This window comes from Hemitrygon akajei, chromosome 29 (assembly GCF_048418815.1).
Source record: "Hemitrygon akajei chromosome 29, sHemAka1.3, whole genome shotgun sequence".
In the NCBI taxonomy this organism is placed as follows: domain Eukaryota; kingdom Metazoa; phylum Chordata; class Chondrichthyes; order Myliobatiformes; family Dasyatidae; genus Hemitrygon; species Hemitrygon akajei.
This window is the reverse complement of record NC_133152.1, coordinates 3,585,164-3,599,019: the sequence shown is the minus strand read 5'-3', so window position 1 is coordinate 3,599,019 and position 13,856 is coordinate 3,585,164. Positions and strand designations below refer to the sequence as shown.

General features: G+C 37.1%; 1 protein-coding gene across 5 annotated transcripts in view; it reads right to left on the bottom strand.

The window, feature by feature from the left end:
- The window catches only part of usp48 (ubiquitin specific peptidase 48), a 249,502-nt gene that overhangs the window by 184,115 nt on the left and 51,531 nt on the right, over positions 1-13,856 (bottom strand). For all 5 annotated transcript variants that reach the window (XR_012096644.1, XR_012096646.1, XR_012096645.1 and 2 more), the window contains exon 4: positions 12,403-12,530. Coding sequence is in view for 2 of the 5 variants with exons in the window: in XM_073031654.1 (XP_072887755.1) it covers positions 12,403-12,530 (128 nt within the window). In the remaining 3 variants the exon portion in view is untranslated. The remainder of the gene's footprint in view (positions 1-12,402; positions 12,531-13,856) is intronic.

The following is a 13,856-nucleotide window of genomic DNA, read 5'->3' as shown; positions in this document are numbered from 1 at the left end:
GGACAGATTATTTCATATTCTGCCGGAGTTAGGAAACGAACTAATTCTAAAATATCAACATTAGTTGATAAAATTAAGGCAATTGATAAGATTTACGCATTGACCCCTAGTAAAGAACTTTATAAAGAAAGGGTGGAACTTCAAATGGAGCATAGTTTATTATTAACCTCTTCGATTGAAAGTCAGTTAATTAAATCGAAAGCTCAATTTTATACATATGGAGATAAGTCTGGTAAATTACTAGCTAACCAATTGAAAATTGTTTCGGATAAGCGACAAATTACTAAGATTCGTAAACAAGATGGTACTCTGACGATTGATCACAAAGAGATAAATAAAGCCTTTCAAGATTTTTATAATTCTTTATATCAATCAGAATGTACTAAAGACTCTTCTATAATGAGTGAAATTTTAAGGAAATTGAATATTCCAAAAGTAACTGTTGAGGATAGTGTATTTTTGGATACACCTATTACGGAGTCTGAAATAGAAAAGGCTATTTTCTTAATGAACTCGGGTAAAGCTTCGGGCCCAGATGGTTTTTCTGCAGAATTTTTTAAATCCTTTTCTTCTATACTTTCTCCTTGGCTTTGTAAAATTTTTAAAGATGCATTAAGTATAGGTAAACTACCACAATCTTTTTATGAAGCTTCTATTTCCTTAATTCTTAAAAAAGATAAAGACCCCACTGAATGTGCATCTTATCGGCCTATATCTTTGCTGAATATGGATTTTAAGATTTTTAGTAAAATCTTGGCTATTAGATTAGAAAATATATTGCCTCGGATTATTTCTGAGGATCAGACTGGATTTATTAAAAATCGTTATTCATCTTTTAATATTAGAAAATTAATTAATATTGCTTATACTTCTTCATCTAAAATCCCAGAATGTGTCATTTCCTTAGATGCCGAAAAAGCATTTGATAGAGTCGAATGGTCATATTTATTTAATACTTTGCAACATTTTAACTTTAGTTCAAAATTTATATCATGGATTAAATTAATATATCAGAAACCTTTAGCTTCGGTTTTCACTAATAATCAAAGATCCCCTTTTTTTCAGTTATTTCGGGGTACAAGGCAAGGTTGTCCTTTAAGCCCTTTATTATTTGACATTGCTTTGGAACCCTTGGCTATAGCTATTCGTGAATCACCCAATATTTTAGGTATTACCCGTGGGGAGACGATGTATAAGGTATCATTATATGCAGATGATTTGTTATTATATATATCTGATCCTGAAAGATCTATTCCTGCTATTTCTTCTTTGCTTGCTCAATTTAGTAACTTTTCTGGGTATAAATTGAATTTTAATAAGAGTGAACTTTTTCCATTAAATTTGCACACTTCAATTTATAATCGGGTACCATATAGAATTGTCACAGACTATTTTACTTATTTAGGTATTAAAATTACTAAAAAACATAAAGATTTATTTAAAACTAATTTTTTGCCTTTAATAGATCAAATTAAGCAACTTGCTAACAGGTGGTCTCCACTATCTTTGTCTTTGGTAGGTAGAATTAATGCCATTAAGATGATGATACTACCTAAATTTTTATATCTATTTCAAGCATTACCAATTTTTATTCCTAAATCTTTCTTTGATATAGTTGATTCTAAAATATTTTCGTATTTGTGGCAGAACAAAAATCCTAGGTTAGCTAAAAAATATTTACAGAAGCCTAAGAAGGAGGGCGGCTTGGCTTTACCAAATTTAAGATTTTACTATTGGGCAGTTAATATACGGTATTTGATATTTTGGATACAAGATTCGACTACAGTTGCTGGCCCACAATGGGTAAATTTGGAATGTAAATCTGTGCAAGATTTCTCATTGATTTCAATCTTAGGATCTTCACTTCCCTTTTTGTTATTTAAAATGAATAAACAGATAACTAATCCTATAGTCAAGTATACATTACGAATCTGGTTTCAATTTCGTAAATTTTTTGGTTTGAATAAGTTTATACTGTCAAGTCCTATAACATCTAATTACTTTTTTCGACCATCTTCCATAGATCAAGCCTTTTATTTATGGAAAACAAAAGGTATAACATGTTTTCGTGATCTGTTTTTGGATGATAACATTATGTCCTTCGAACAGTTATCTAATAAATATAATTTATCTAAAACCCATTTTTTTAGATATCTACAAGTTAGAAATTTTTTATATAATGAACTAAAGTCTTTTTCGAAAGAATGTCCATTGGACATTACAGAAAGAATTTTAGCTCTTAATCCTTGTCAAAAGGGCTTAGTTGCTATCATTTATAATATGATTATGAATCTACAACCAGATATATCTGAAAAAATTAAGAAGGAATGGCAGGAAGAACTGCATTGCCCTATATCTGCTGAGCAATGGGAAAAAATTCTATTATTGGTAAACTCATCCTCTATCTGTGCTAAACATGCTCTAATACAATTTAAGGTTGTACATAGAGCTCACATGTCTAAAGATAAACTTGCTCGATTTTATTCGTATGTTAATCCAACCTGTGATAGATGTCATTCTGATATAGCTTCGTTGACTCATATGTTTTGGTCTTGTCCTTGTTTACAAAACTATTGGAAAGATATTTTTAATATTATTTCAAGAGTTTTAAATATTAATCTCCAACCACATCCTTTTACTGCAATTTTTGGCCTACCAATGATAGATAATAAGTGTTTATCTGCTTCATCCCAACGAATGATTGCATTTATTACACTAATGGCTAGAAGATCCATTTTACTGAATTGGAAAGAAACTAATCCTCCAACTGTATTTCAGTGGTTTTCCCAAACTATTTCCTGTTTAAGTTTAGAAAAAATTAGAAGTGTGGTTTTTGATTCTTCAGTTAAATTTGAGGAAACTTGGAGACCATTTATTCAGCATTTTCATATGAATTAAACGGTCTGATCCTGAACCTTATTGTCACTATCCTGAATTGTGTGGATGGAGGTTGGGAGTCATAGGCACTACTGTATATATATAACATTATGCGATTGCCCATGTTGGTTAGTTTTTTTTTATTTAGTTGTTGTTGTTTTCTTTTGGGGGTTTTTTTTCCTCTTAAATCATTTATATTACAATATGAGTTTGAGAGATTCTATGTATGGATCAATATATATTTGAATGTCAATCAATCTATTATGTACTCTCAAATGTCTTGTAATAATATTTTTCTTCTGTTTTTTTTAAAAATTAATAAAAAGATTTGAAAAGAAAGAGTGAATTGTTTCCTTTAAATAGACAGGTTCCAATTTATGGAAATTTACCTTTTAAATTAGTTAATGACTCTTTTATTTACTTCGGGATTAAAATCACAAAAAACTATAAAGACTTATTTAAGGTTAATTTTTTACCTTTAATTGATCAAATTAAATGTTTGTTTACTAAGTGGTCACCACTATCTTTATCTCTGATAGGTCGGATTAATGCTATTAAGATGGTTATTTTACCCAAGTTTTTATATATATTTCAAGCGGTACCAATTTTTATTCCAAAATCCTTTTTTGCTAATGTTGATTCAAAAATTTCCTCATATATATGGCAGAATAAAAATCCTAGGTAAGGTAAAATATACTTACAGAAGGCAAAGAAGGAAGGTGGATTGGCATTGCCTAATTTTAGATTTTATTATTGGGCAATTAATATCCGATATTTGATATGTTGGTTAAAGGATTGGGATATATCTTTTAGCCCTCATTGGGTGAACTTGGAAATTAAATCTGTACAAGGATTTGCATTGGGTTCTATTTTAGGGACTTCTGTTCCCTTTGCTCTTTCTAAATTGCCGAAACGAATTGACAACCCAATAGTTAAACATACTTTACGTATATGGTTTCAATTTCGGAAATTTTTTGGGTTGACTCAGTTTGTTTTAAATATTCCTATTGTATCCAATTGCTTTTTTATCCTTCTATTATAGACCAAGCTTATTCAGCTTGGAAGACTAAAGGATTATTACGATTTTCCGATTTATTTTTGGATAATTGTTTTATGTGTTTTGAGCAATTATCTAATAAATATAATTTGCCTAGATTTCATTTTTTTTAGATATTTACAGATTAGGAATTTCTTAAATACTGTACTTCCTACTTTTCCAAATTTTGTGTCTTCAGGTATTTTGGAGAATTTGTTTGAACTAAATCCGTTTCAGAAAGGGCTAATATCAAAACTTTATAATATAATTATGAAGATACGTTCAGAGCCCTTTTATAAGACTAAAAATGATTGGGAAAGAGAACTTAACCTTACTATCCCTATTGAGAATTGGGATAAAATTCTTCAATTAGTTAATACATCATCTATATGTGCTAAACATTCATTAATACAGTTTAAAGTTGTGCACAGGGCTCATATGTCCAAGGATAAATTGGCTCGTTTCTATTCCTATATAAATCCTATTTGCGACAGATGTCATTCTGAGATAGCGTCTTTAACTCATATGTTCTGGTCGTGTCCGCTCTTGAAAAAATATTGGAAAGATATTTTTGATATTATTTCTGCAGTATTGAACATTGATTTACAACCTCATCCTATCACTGCAATTTTTGGTTTACCAATGATGGACTCACTCTATTTATCCTCTTCCGCTTGTCGAATGATTGCATTTCTTATATTAATGGCTAGAAGATCTATTTTGTTGAATTGGAAAGAAATTAATCCTCCTACCGTATTTCTCTGGTTTTCTCAAACTATGTTATGTCTAAATTTAGAAAAAATTAGAAGTGTTGTATTTGATACTTCTAGTAAATTTGAAAAGATATGGAGACCATTTATTCAATATTTTCATATGATGTAATATGACCCTGTTCCAAGCCTATCTGTTTTTCCAGTTTTGATTTTATATATGTTGAGAGGATCGGAGTTGACAACATTGATGATTTTGTATTTTTGTGAGGTATTATAAACAGCCCTTTTCTTTTCTTCCTTTTTCTCTTTTTTCTTTTTTTGTTTTTTTGTTTTTTTTTCCTTATTAGTTATTAGATCATTAGATTAGTTTTTTTTTGCATATTTTTTTTCTTTTTCTTTTATCTGTTTTTTTAATATATATTATGATATACTTAGGTTTGCCTTGTTTATTTGTATATTGTATCGTTTATGATTTGGGAATACTCATTTATACTGTAATCATTACTTATGTATTCTTTCATGTTCAGTTGAAATGTATATGTTTGTAATCCCATTATCTATGTATCAATTTTGTTTTGTTGATATTAATAACAATAAAAAAAAGATTGAAAAAGAAAAAAAGAAAGGAGTTGTACAAAGTGTGGGTTGGGATTAATTCAGAGTAATGTTTGCAATTCTGGTCACCTACCTACCTGAAATATAGCAACAAGATTTAAAGAGCGTAGAGAAAATTTACAAAGATGTCAGGATCTGAGGACCTGAGTGAAAGCAGTTATTATGACCCTATCACAGCCTGGAGTTCAGAGTTTCATCCTAAATCTTCTAAGGAGTTTCTATGTTCTCTCTGTAGAATGTTGTGCTTCCTCCAGGTGCTCTGGTTTCCTCCCATGGTCCAAAGACATACCGTATTGTAGGTTAATTGGTCATTTTAAATTGTTCTGTGATTAGGCTGGGGTTAAACCAGTGGCCTGCTGGTGACACGTCTATTAGGGCTGGATGCCTCGAAATAAATAAATAAATCTCCAAAGTGTAGAAGAATGAGGGAGATTTGATAGGGGTATAAAAATATATAAATATCATCAAAATTTATATAAATATCATAGAAAATATGATAGGAGTATAGATAGGGTAACTATTAACAGGCTTTTTACACTGAAGTTGGGTAAAACTAGAACTAGAGATCTTGGGTTAAGGATAAAAAAATGAAATGTAAAGGGGAACTTGAGGGGGAGCTTCTTCATTCAGATGGTGGTGAAAGTGTGGAACAAGCTGCTTATAGAAGTGGTGGGTGTGAGTTCAATTTCACCATTTAAGAGAAATTTGGATAGGTACATGGATGGGAGGAGTTTAGAGGGCTATGGTCCAGGTACAGGTTGATGGAACAAGACAGATTAATAATTCAGTAAGGACTAGATGAGCCAGAGGGCCTGTTTCTGTGTTGTAGTGAACTATGATTGCAAGTTAAATCTGGAAAATATAGCAAGAGTAATCTAGAAAACAGTATTTAATTGTCCACAAAATACTGGTGTGCTACTTTGTTAGGCAATTACATTCAGATGTTTTAATCAATTCACACTAATTCAGGATCAACTGACTACTCTGACTAAACTGGCAGATTTGACCTTCAAACATTTTCACTCCAGCGCCAAGTATATGATCCCTATAATGATCTGTCACACAAATCTGACTCTGCTCAGAAGCTCAACATCATAAATTCAAAACTCAAAGTGTCACTTCTACACCTGCCACTGCCATCTTCATGTTTTTCACTTATCCACAGGACCCTCTTACCATGTCAATCATTTTTGCAGGGATCATTCCAGTTTAGTTAAAAACCCATAAATAATCTTTGCACTTGTCTCAACTCTAATATGCCAAGGAATACAAAAACGTAGCAATGTGTACATTACTATCCTCATTGTGTACATTACCATTCAAATATATCAAATAATCTGTTCTGCTTGCTACCTCACTGACAACTCCAATTGGAATTTCTGATACCATGATTATTTAAATTTTTTCTCAAATCTATTTCTGAAACCAACTGTAGTATTCATCCTAATTTTTTTTCAATATAACAGGTCCGCATTGTTTGAAGAAAGGCATCACCTCCATCAATAAACAAATTCCAAGGTTTTGTATAAATTACTTTCAAAGTTCACAAAAACTCTGAAACAAATTCATTACACATGAGAACACCATGCATGTAGTAAAAAAACTGCTCGTCAATGTGCAAGTCAAGAATATCAAAGAGAGTCGCTGCCATTTTGGCCTCCACACATGACCACTGTGCTGAGGGCCAGGTCTGTGGCACTCAAGATCGGTGATCCAGAACTATACAGTAAGTCCAGTTATGACCTACAGAAGGCTACTTTAGAGCAAAAAGTGAAATTTCCAATTGAAATTAGAGATGGAATCAGATGCACTTCACCTCTGTCAGGGCTTGCAGGCCACTACTTCCTACAAGACGGTACATAGCATCATTAATAACTGGGATAGTTCACTCCTTTTATGCAGGTGTTGAAAGGGTGAATAAAACTACACCTATGTGACTCACTGAAGCATCTGATGACCCTGTGACCTCTGTCATGGAGGGAAAAGTCAGAACATTTTTCAAGAGGGTGAACCTTCACAAGGCGAATGGTCTTCAGTAAGCCCTTTGACAAGGTTCCATACGGAAGGTTAGTTAGGAAGGTTCAATCGTTAGGTATTAATATTGAAGTAGTGAAATGGATTCAACAGTGGTTGGATGAGAGATGCCAGAGAGTACTGGTGGATAACTGTTTGTCAGGTTGGAGGCCGGTGACTAGTGGTGTGCCACAGGGATCTGTACTGGGTCCAATGCTGTTTGTCATATACATTAATGATCTGGATGATGGGGTGGTAAATTGGATTAGTAAGTATGCAGATGATACTAAGATAGGTGGTGTTGTGGATAATGAAGTAGGTTTTCAAAGCTTGCAGAAAGATTTAGGCCAGTTAGAAGAGTGGGCTGAACGATGGCAGATGGAGTTTAATGCTGTTAAGTGTGAGGTGCTACACTTTGGTAGGAATAATCCAAATAGGACATACATGGTAAATGGTAGGGCATTGAAGAATGCAGTAGAACAGAGTGATCTAGGAATAGAGGTGCATAGTTCCCTGAAGGTGGAATCTCACGTGGATAGGGTGGTGAAGAAAGCTTTTGGTATGCTGACCTTAATAAATCAGAGCATTGCGTATAGGAGTTGGGATGTAATGTTAAAATTGTACAAGGCATTGGTGAGGTCAAATTTGGAGTATTTTGTACAGTTCTGGTCACCGAATTATAGGAAAGATGTCAACAAAATAGAGAGAGTACAGAGGAGATTTAGAACCATAGAACATTACAGCACAGAAACAGGCCTTTTGGCCCTTCTTGGCTGTGCCGAATCATTTTTCTGCCTAGTCCCACTGACCTGCACCTGGGCCATATCCCTCCATACACCTCTCATCCATGTACCCATCCAAGTTTTTCTTAAATGTCAAAAGTGAGCCCGCATTCACCACTTCATCTGGCAGCTCATTCCACACTCCCACCACTCTGCATGAAGAAGACCCCTAATGTTCTCTTTAAACTTTTCCCCCTTCACCCTTAAGCCATGACCTCTAGTTTTTTCTCCCCTATCCTCAGTGGAAAAAGCCTGCTTGCATTCTCTCCATCTATACCCATCATAATTTTATACACCTCTATCAAATCACCCCTCATTCTCCTACGCTCCAGGGAATAATGTCCCAACCTATTCAACCTTTCTCTGTGACTCAGCTTCTCAAGTCCCAGCAACATCCTTGTGAACCTTCTCTGCACTCTTTCAACCTTATTAATATCCTTCCTGGAATTCGGTGACCAAAACTGCACACAATATTCCAAATTCAGTCTCACCAATGTCCTATACAACCTCACCATTACATTCCAACTCTTATACTCAATACTTTGATTTATAAAGGCCAATGTACCAAAAGCTCTCTTTACGACCCTATCTACTTGTGACGCCACTTTTAGGGAATTACGTATCTGTACTCCCAGATCCCTCTGTTCTACTGCACTCCTCAGTTTCCTACCATTTACCTTGTATGTTCTACCTTGGTTTGACCTTCCAAAGTGCAATACCTCACACTTGTCCACATTAAACTCCATCTGCCATTTTTCAGCCCATTCCTCCAACTGGTCCAAATCCCTCTGCAAGCTTTGAAAACCTTCCCCACTGTCCGCTACACCTCCAATTTTTGTATCATCAGCAAATTTGCTGATTCAATTTGCCACATTACCATCCAGATCATTGATATAGATGACAAATACAATAGACCCAGTGCCATTCCCTGTGGCACATCACTAGTCACAGGTCTTCACTCAGAGTAGCAATCCTCCACGACCACTCTCTGGCTTCTTCCATTAAGCCAATGTCTAATCCAATTTACTCCCTCTCCATGTATACCTAGCGACTGAATCTTCCTAACTAACCTCCCATGCGGGACCTTGTCAAAGGCCTTACTGAAGTCCATGTCCTTCCCTTCATCCACTTTCCTGGGAACTTCCTCGAGAAACTAATAGATTGGTTAAACATGACCTACCACCCACAAAGCCATGCTGACTTTTTCCCTGTCTATCCAAATACTTGTTGATCCTATCTCTTATTATTTCTTCCAATAATTTACCTACTACCGATGTCAAACTTACCGGCCTATAATTTCCCGGCTTACTTTTTGAGCCTTTTTTAAACAACAGAACTACATGAGTTATCCTCCAATTCTCCGGCACGTGACCCGTGGATATCGACATTTTAAATATTTCTGCCAGGGCCCCTGCAATTTCAACACTAGTCTCCCTCAAGGTCTGAGGGAATACCCTGTCATGTCCTGGGGATTTATCTACTCTGATTTGCCTCAAGTCAGCAAGCAATTCCTCCTCTTTAATCTGTATAAGTTCCATGACCTCCCTACTTGTTTGCCTTGTTTCCATAGACTCCATTCCAGTTTCCTTAGTAAATACAGATGCAAAAAACTCATTTAATATCTCTCCCATTTCTTTTGGGTCCATACATAGCCGACAACTCTGATCTTCAAGAGGTCAGAGTGGTCTATCCTTTTGCTCTTAACATACCTGTAGAAGCTCCTTGGATTATCCTTCACCCTGACTGCCAAAGCAACCTCATGTCTTCTTTTAGCCCTCCTGATTTTTTTCTTTAAGTATTTTCTTATTATTTTTATACTCAAGCATCTTATTTCTTCCCTGTTGCCTATACATGTTACACATCCCTCTCTTCTTCTTTATCAGAGTTCTAATAACCCTCGAGAACCAAGGTTCCTTATTCTTATTCATTTTGCCTTTAACCCTGACAGGAACATACAAACTCTGCACTCTCAAAATTTCTCCTTTGAAGGCCTCCCACTTACCAATCACATCCTTGCCAGAGAACAACCTGTCCCAATCTATGCTTTTTAGATCCTTTCTCATTCTTCAAATTTGGCCTTTTTCCAGTTTAGAACTTCAACCTGAGGACCAGATCTACCTTTATCCATGATCAAGTTGAAACTAATGGCGTTATGATCACTGGAACCAAAGTGTTCCCCTATACACACTTCCGTCACCTGCCCTAACTCATTTCCTACTAGGAGATCTAATATTGCATCCTCCCTTGTTGGTACATCTATATATTGATTTAGAAAACTTTCCTAAACACATTTTACAAACTCTAACCCATCTAGACCTTTAACAGTATGGGAGTCCCAAGCAATGTGTGGAAAATTAAAATCCCCTACAATCACAACTTTCTGTCTCCTGCAGTTGTCTGTTATCTCCCTGCAGATTTGCTCCTACAATTCTCGCTGACTATTGGATGGTCTATAATACAACCCTATTAATGTGGTCATACCTTTCCTGTTTCTCAGCTCCACCCATATAGCCTCAGTAGATAAGCCCTCTAATCTGTCCTGCCGAAACACTGCTGTAATATTTTCCCTGCCTAGCAAAGCCACTCCCCACCCTTCATTCCTCTGCCTCTATCACGTTTGAAACATTGGAACCCTGGAACATTGAGCTGCCAGTCCTGCCCCTCCTGTAGCCAAGTTTCAGTAATGGCTATGATGTCAGAATTCCATGTGTCAATCCAGGCCCTCAACTCGTCTGCCTTTCCCACAATACTCCTCGCATTGAAATATACTCACCTCAGAAGATTATTACCACTACACACAACCTATTTGTGACTTTGCATGAGCTACTCACATCATTTATTTTTACCCCCATTCCACTAACTACTCTGGCACTCTGGTTCCCATCCCCCTGCAAATCTAATTAAAAAAAAACACTAGCAAACCTCTCTGCAAGTATATTAGTCCCCTTGTAGTTCAGGTGTAACCCGTCTCTCTTGTACAGGCCCCACCTGCCCCAGAAGAGGTCCCAATGATCTAGAAATCTGAAACCCTGCCCCCTACACCAGTTTCTCAGCCACGTGTTGATCTGCCAGAGCATCTTACTCTTACCCTCACTGGCACGTGGCACAGGCAGTAATCTGGAGATTACTACCCTCGAGGTCCTGTTTTTCAACTTCCTACCAAGCTCTCTGTACTCACTCTTCAGGACCTTCTGACTCTTTCTACCTATGTCATTGGTACCGATGTGTACCACGACATCTGGCTGATCACCCTCCCACCTCAGAATGCTATGCACGCGATCAGAGACATCCCTGACTCTGGCACACAGGAGGCAACAAACCATCCGGGAGTCTCTGTCACGACCACAGAATCTCCTGTCTGTACCCTGACTATGAAGTCCCCTATCACTACCGCTCTCCTCTTCTTCCTCCCTCCCTTCTGCACTGCAGAACCAGACTCAGTGCCAGAGATCCGGCTGCCACCGCTTGTCCCAGGTAAGCCATCCGCCCCCAACAGTATCCAAATCAGTATGCCTGTTTTGGAGGGGAATGGCCACAGGGGAACCCTGCACTACCTGCCCTTTCCCCTTCCCTCGCTTGACGGTAACCCAATTACCTGTGCCCTGTTCCTTAGGTGTAATTACCTCCTGGAAGCTACTAGAATTTACTAGAATGGTACCTGGGTTTCAGCACCTAAGTTACAGAGAAAGGTTGAACAAGTTAGATCTTTATTCTTTGGAGCGTAGAAGGTTGAGGGGGGACTTGATAGAGGTATTTAAAATTTTGAGGGGGATAGATAGAGTTGACGTGGATAGGCTTTTTCCATTGAGAGTAGGGGAGATTCAAACAAGCTGACATGAGTTGAGAGTTAAGGGGCAAAAGTTTAGGGGTAACACAAGGGGAAACTTCTTTACTCAGAGAGTGGTAGCTGTGTGGAACAAACTTCCAGTAGAAGTGGTAGAGGAATGTTCGATTTTATCATTTAAAAAAAAAATTGGATAGATATATGGACAAGAAAGGAATGGAGGGTGATGGGCTGAGTGCAGGTCGGTGGGACTAGGTGAGAGTAAGCATTCGGCATGGACTAGAAGGGCTGAGATGGCCTGTTTCCGTGCTGTAATGGTTATGTGGTCCTAATGGAGTATCTGGTTGGGGACTGAAAACCTGTGCCGACCAAATGGTGAGATTGTTCAAGGATATCCTCAGTCTCTCACTGCTACAGTCAGATGCCTACCTGCTTCAAAAGGGCAACAATTATATCAGTGCCCAAATGGAGAAGGATGAGCAGCCTCAATGATGATTGCTATTGAGTTCCTCCAGTATTTTGTATGCGTACATCTACGAATAATAATTTAACACATCAGTTACTACATTCCCGTCTACATACCTGCTGCTGTCCCGTATCCAGGCCCAATGCTTTTACAAATCCAGAAGGATCAATATATCTTCTATTGCTGCTCTGAAGCAAAGCAAATAAGTACTGAAGGTGCTCACAGATGGACTGTGGTTCAAAATCTGAGATTAAAAAAACAAACAACAGTAAGTAATTTTTTAGAAAATAATTACTTGCTTTTACTTATAATACAGTTGCCTATAAAAGGCAGTCAGCCCTGTTGAAAGTTTTCACCTTTTATTGTTGTACCACCCTGGGAAAGGTTCCACTGCTAATGTAATGGTCTTTCTGTCGAAGCACTGCTAAAGTAATGGTTTTTCTGTAGCAGCAGTGTTTGGTTTATTGCTGGAGATAACGGGGGATTTAGAATCTGTGCCGTCCACTGAAGGGAGTGTTTTTTTTCTTGTTGTGTGCCTGAGACCGAGGTGATCTGGGTCTTTGGTTCAGCGGAAGATGGAGAGAGAAGATGCCAGACAGGAGAGGTCGCAGACACCAGAAAGGAGTGGGGCCAGGAGTCAACGAAGCCTGGGGAAATCAATGGAGGACCAACGGAAGGGAAACCATGAGCTCCAACTTGTGCACATTAGACTGTGTCATTAAAATGGGCCCTGTTCTTTTTGTGTTACTTTACTAACCCTTTAGTCAAATTAAGAATTATAAAGCTACATCATTTAATTGCATATGGTGTACTATCTGTTATTTCATGGTACCAGGGGAACAGATCACACAGCATCCACACCTCAGATTTCACATGACTGGCGGGGCCAGAGACTGTCTTCCATAGACTAATGCTGTTGGCCAAACTTGAGGGTTACTTTGTTTTATAACACTGAATCACAGTGGATTTAACGTGGCTTTTTTGACTCTGATCAACAGAAAATGACTCTTTTGTGTCAAAGTGAAAGCAGGTCTCTACAAAATGATCTAAATCAATTACAAATATAAAATACAAAATAACCAATTACATAAGTATTCATCCCCCCTTTAATATGACACACCAAATCATCACTGCTGCAGCCAATTGTTTTTAGTAGTCACATAACTAGTTAACAGATTTATTTAGGAGACCTGTGTGCAGTCAAGGTATGTCAATTAACTATAGTAAAAATACACCTGTATCTGGAAGGTCAAACCACTGGTGAGTCACTATCCTGGGAAAACCTACACCATGAAGACAAAGGAACATTGCAAGCAGCTCCACAAAATGGTTATTGAAAAGCACAAGTCAGGAGATGGATACAAGAAAACTTCCAAGTCATTGAATAGCCCTTTGAATATAGTTAAGTCAATCATCAAGAAGTAGAAAGAATGTGGCACACTGTAAATCTTCCTCGAGCAGGCCATCCTCAAAAACTGAGTGACCGTGCAAGAAAGAACTGGTGAGGGAGGCCACCAAGAGACCTATGACAACTCCGGAGGACTTACAAGCTTCAGTGGCTAAAATGAGA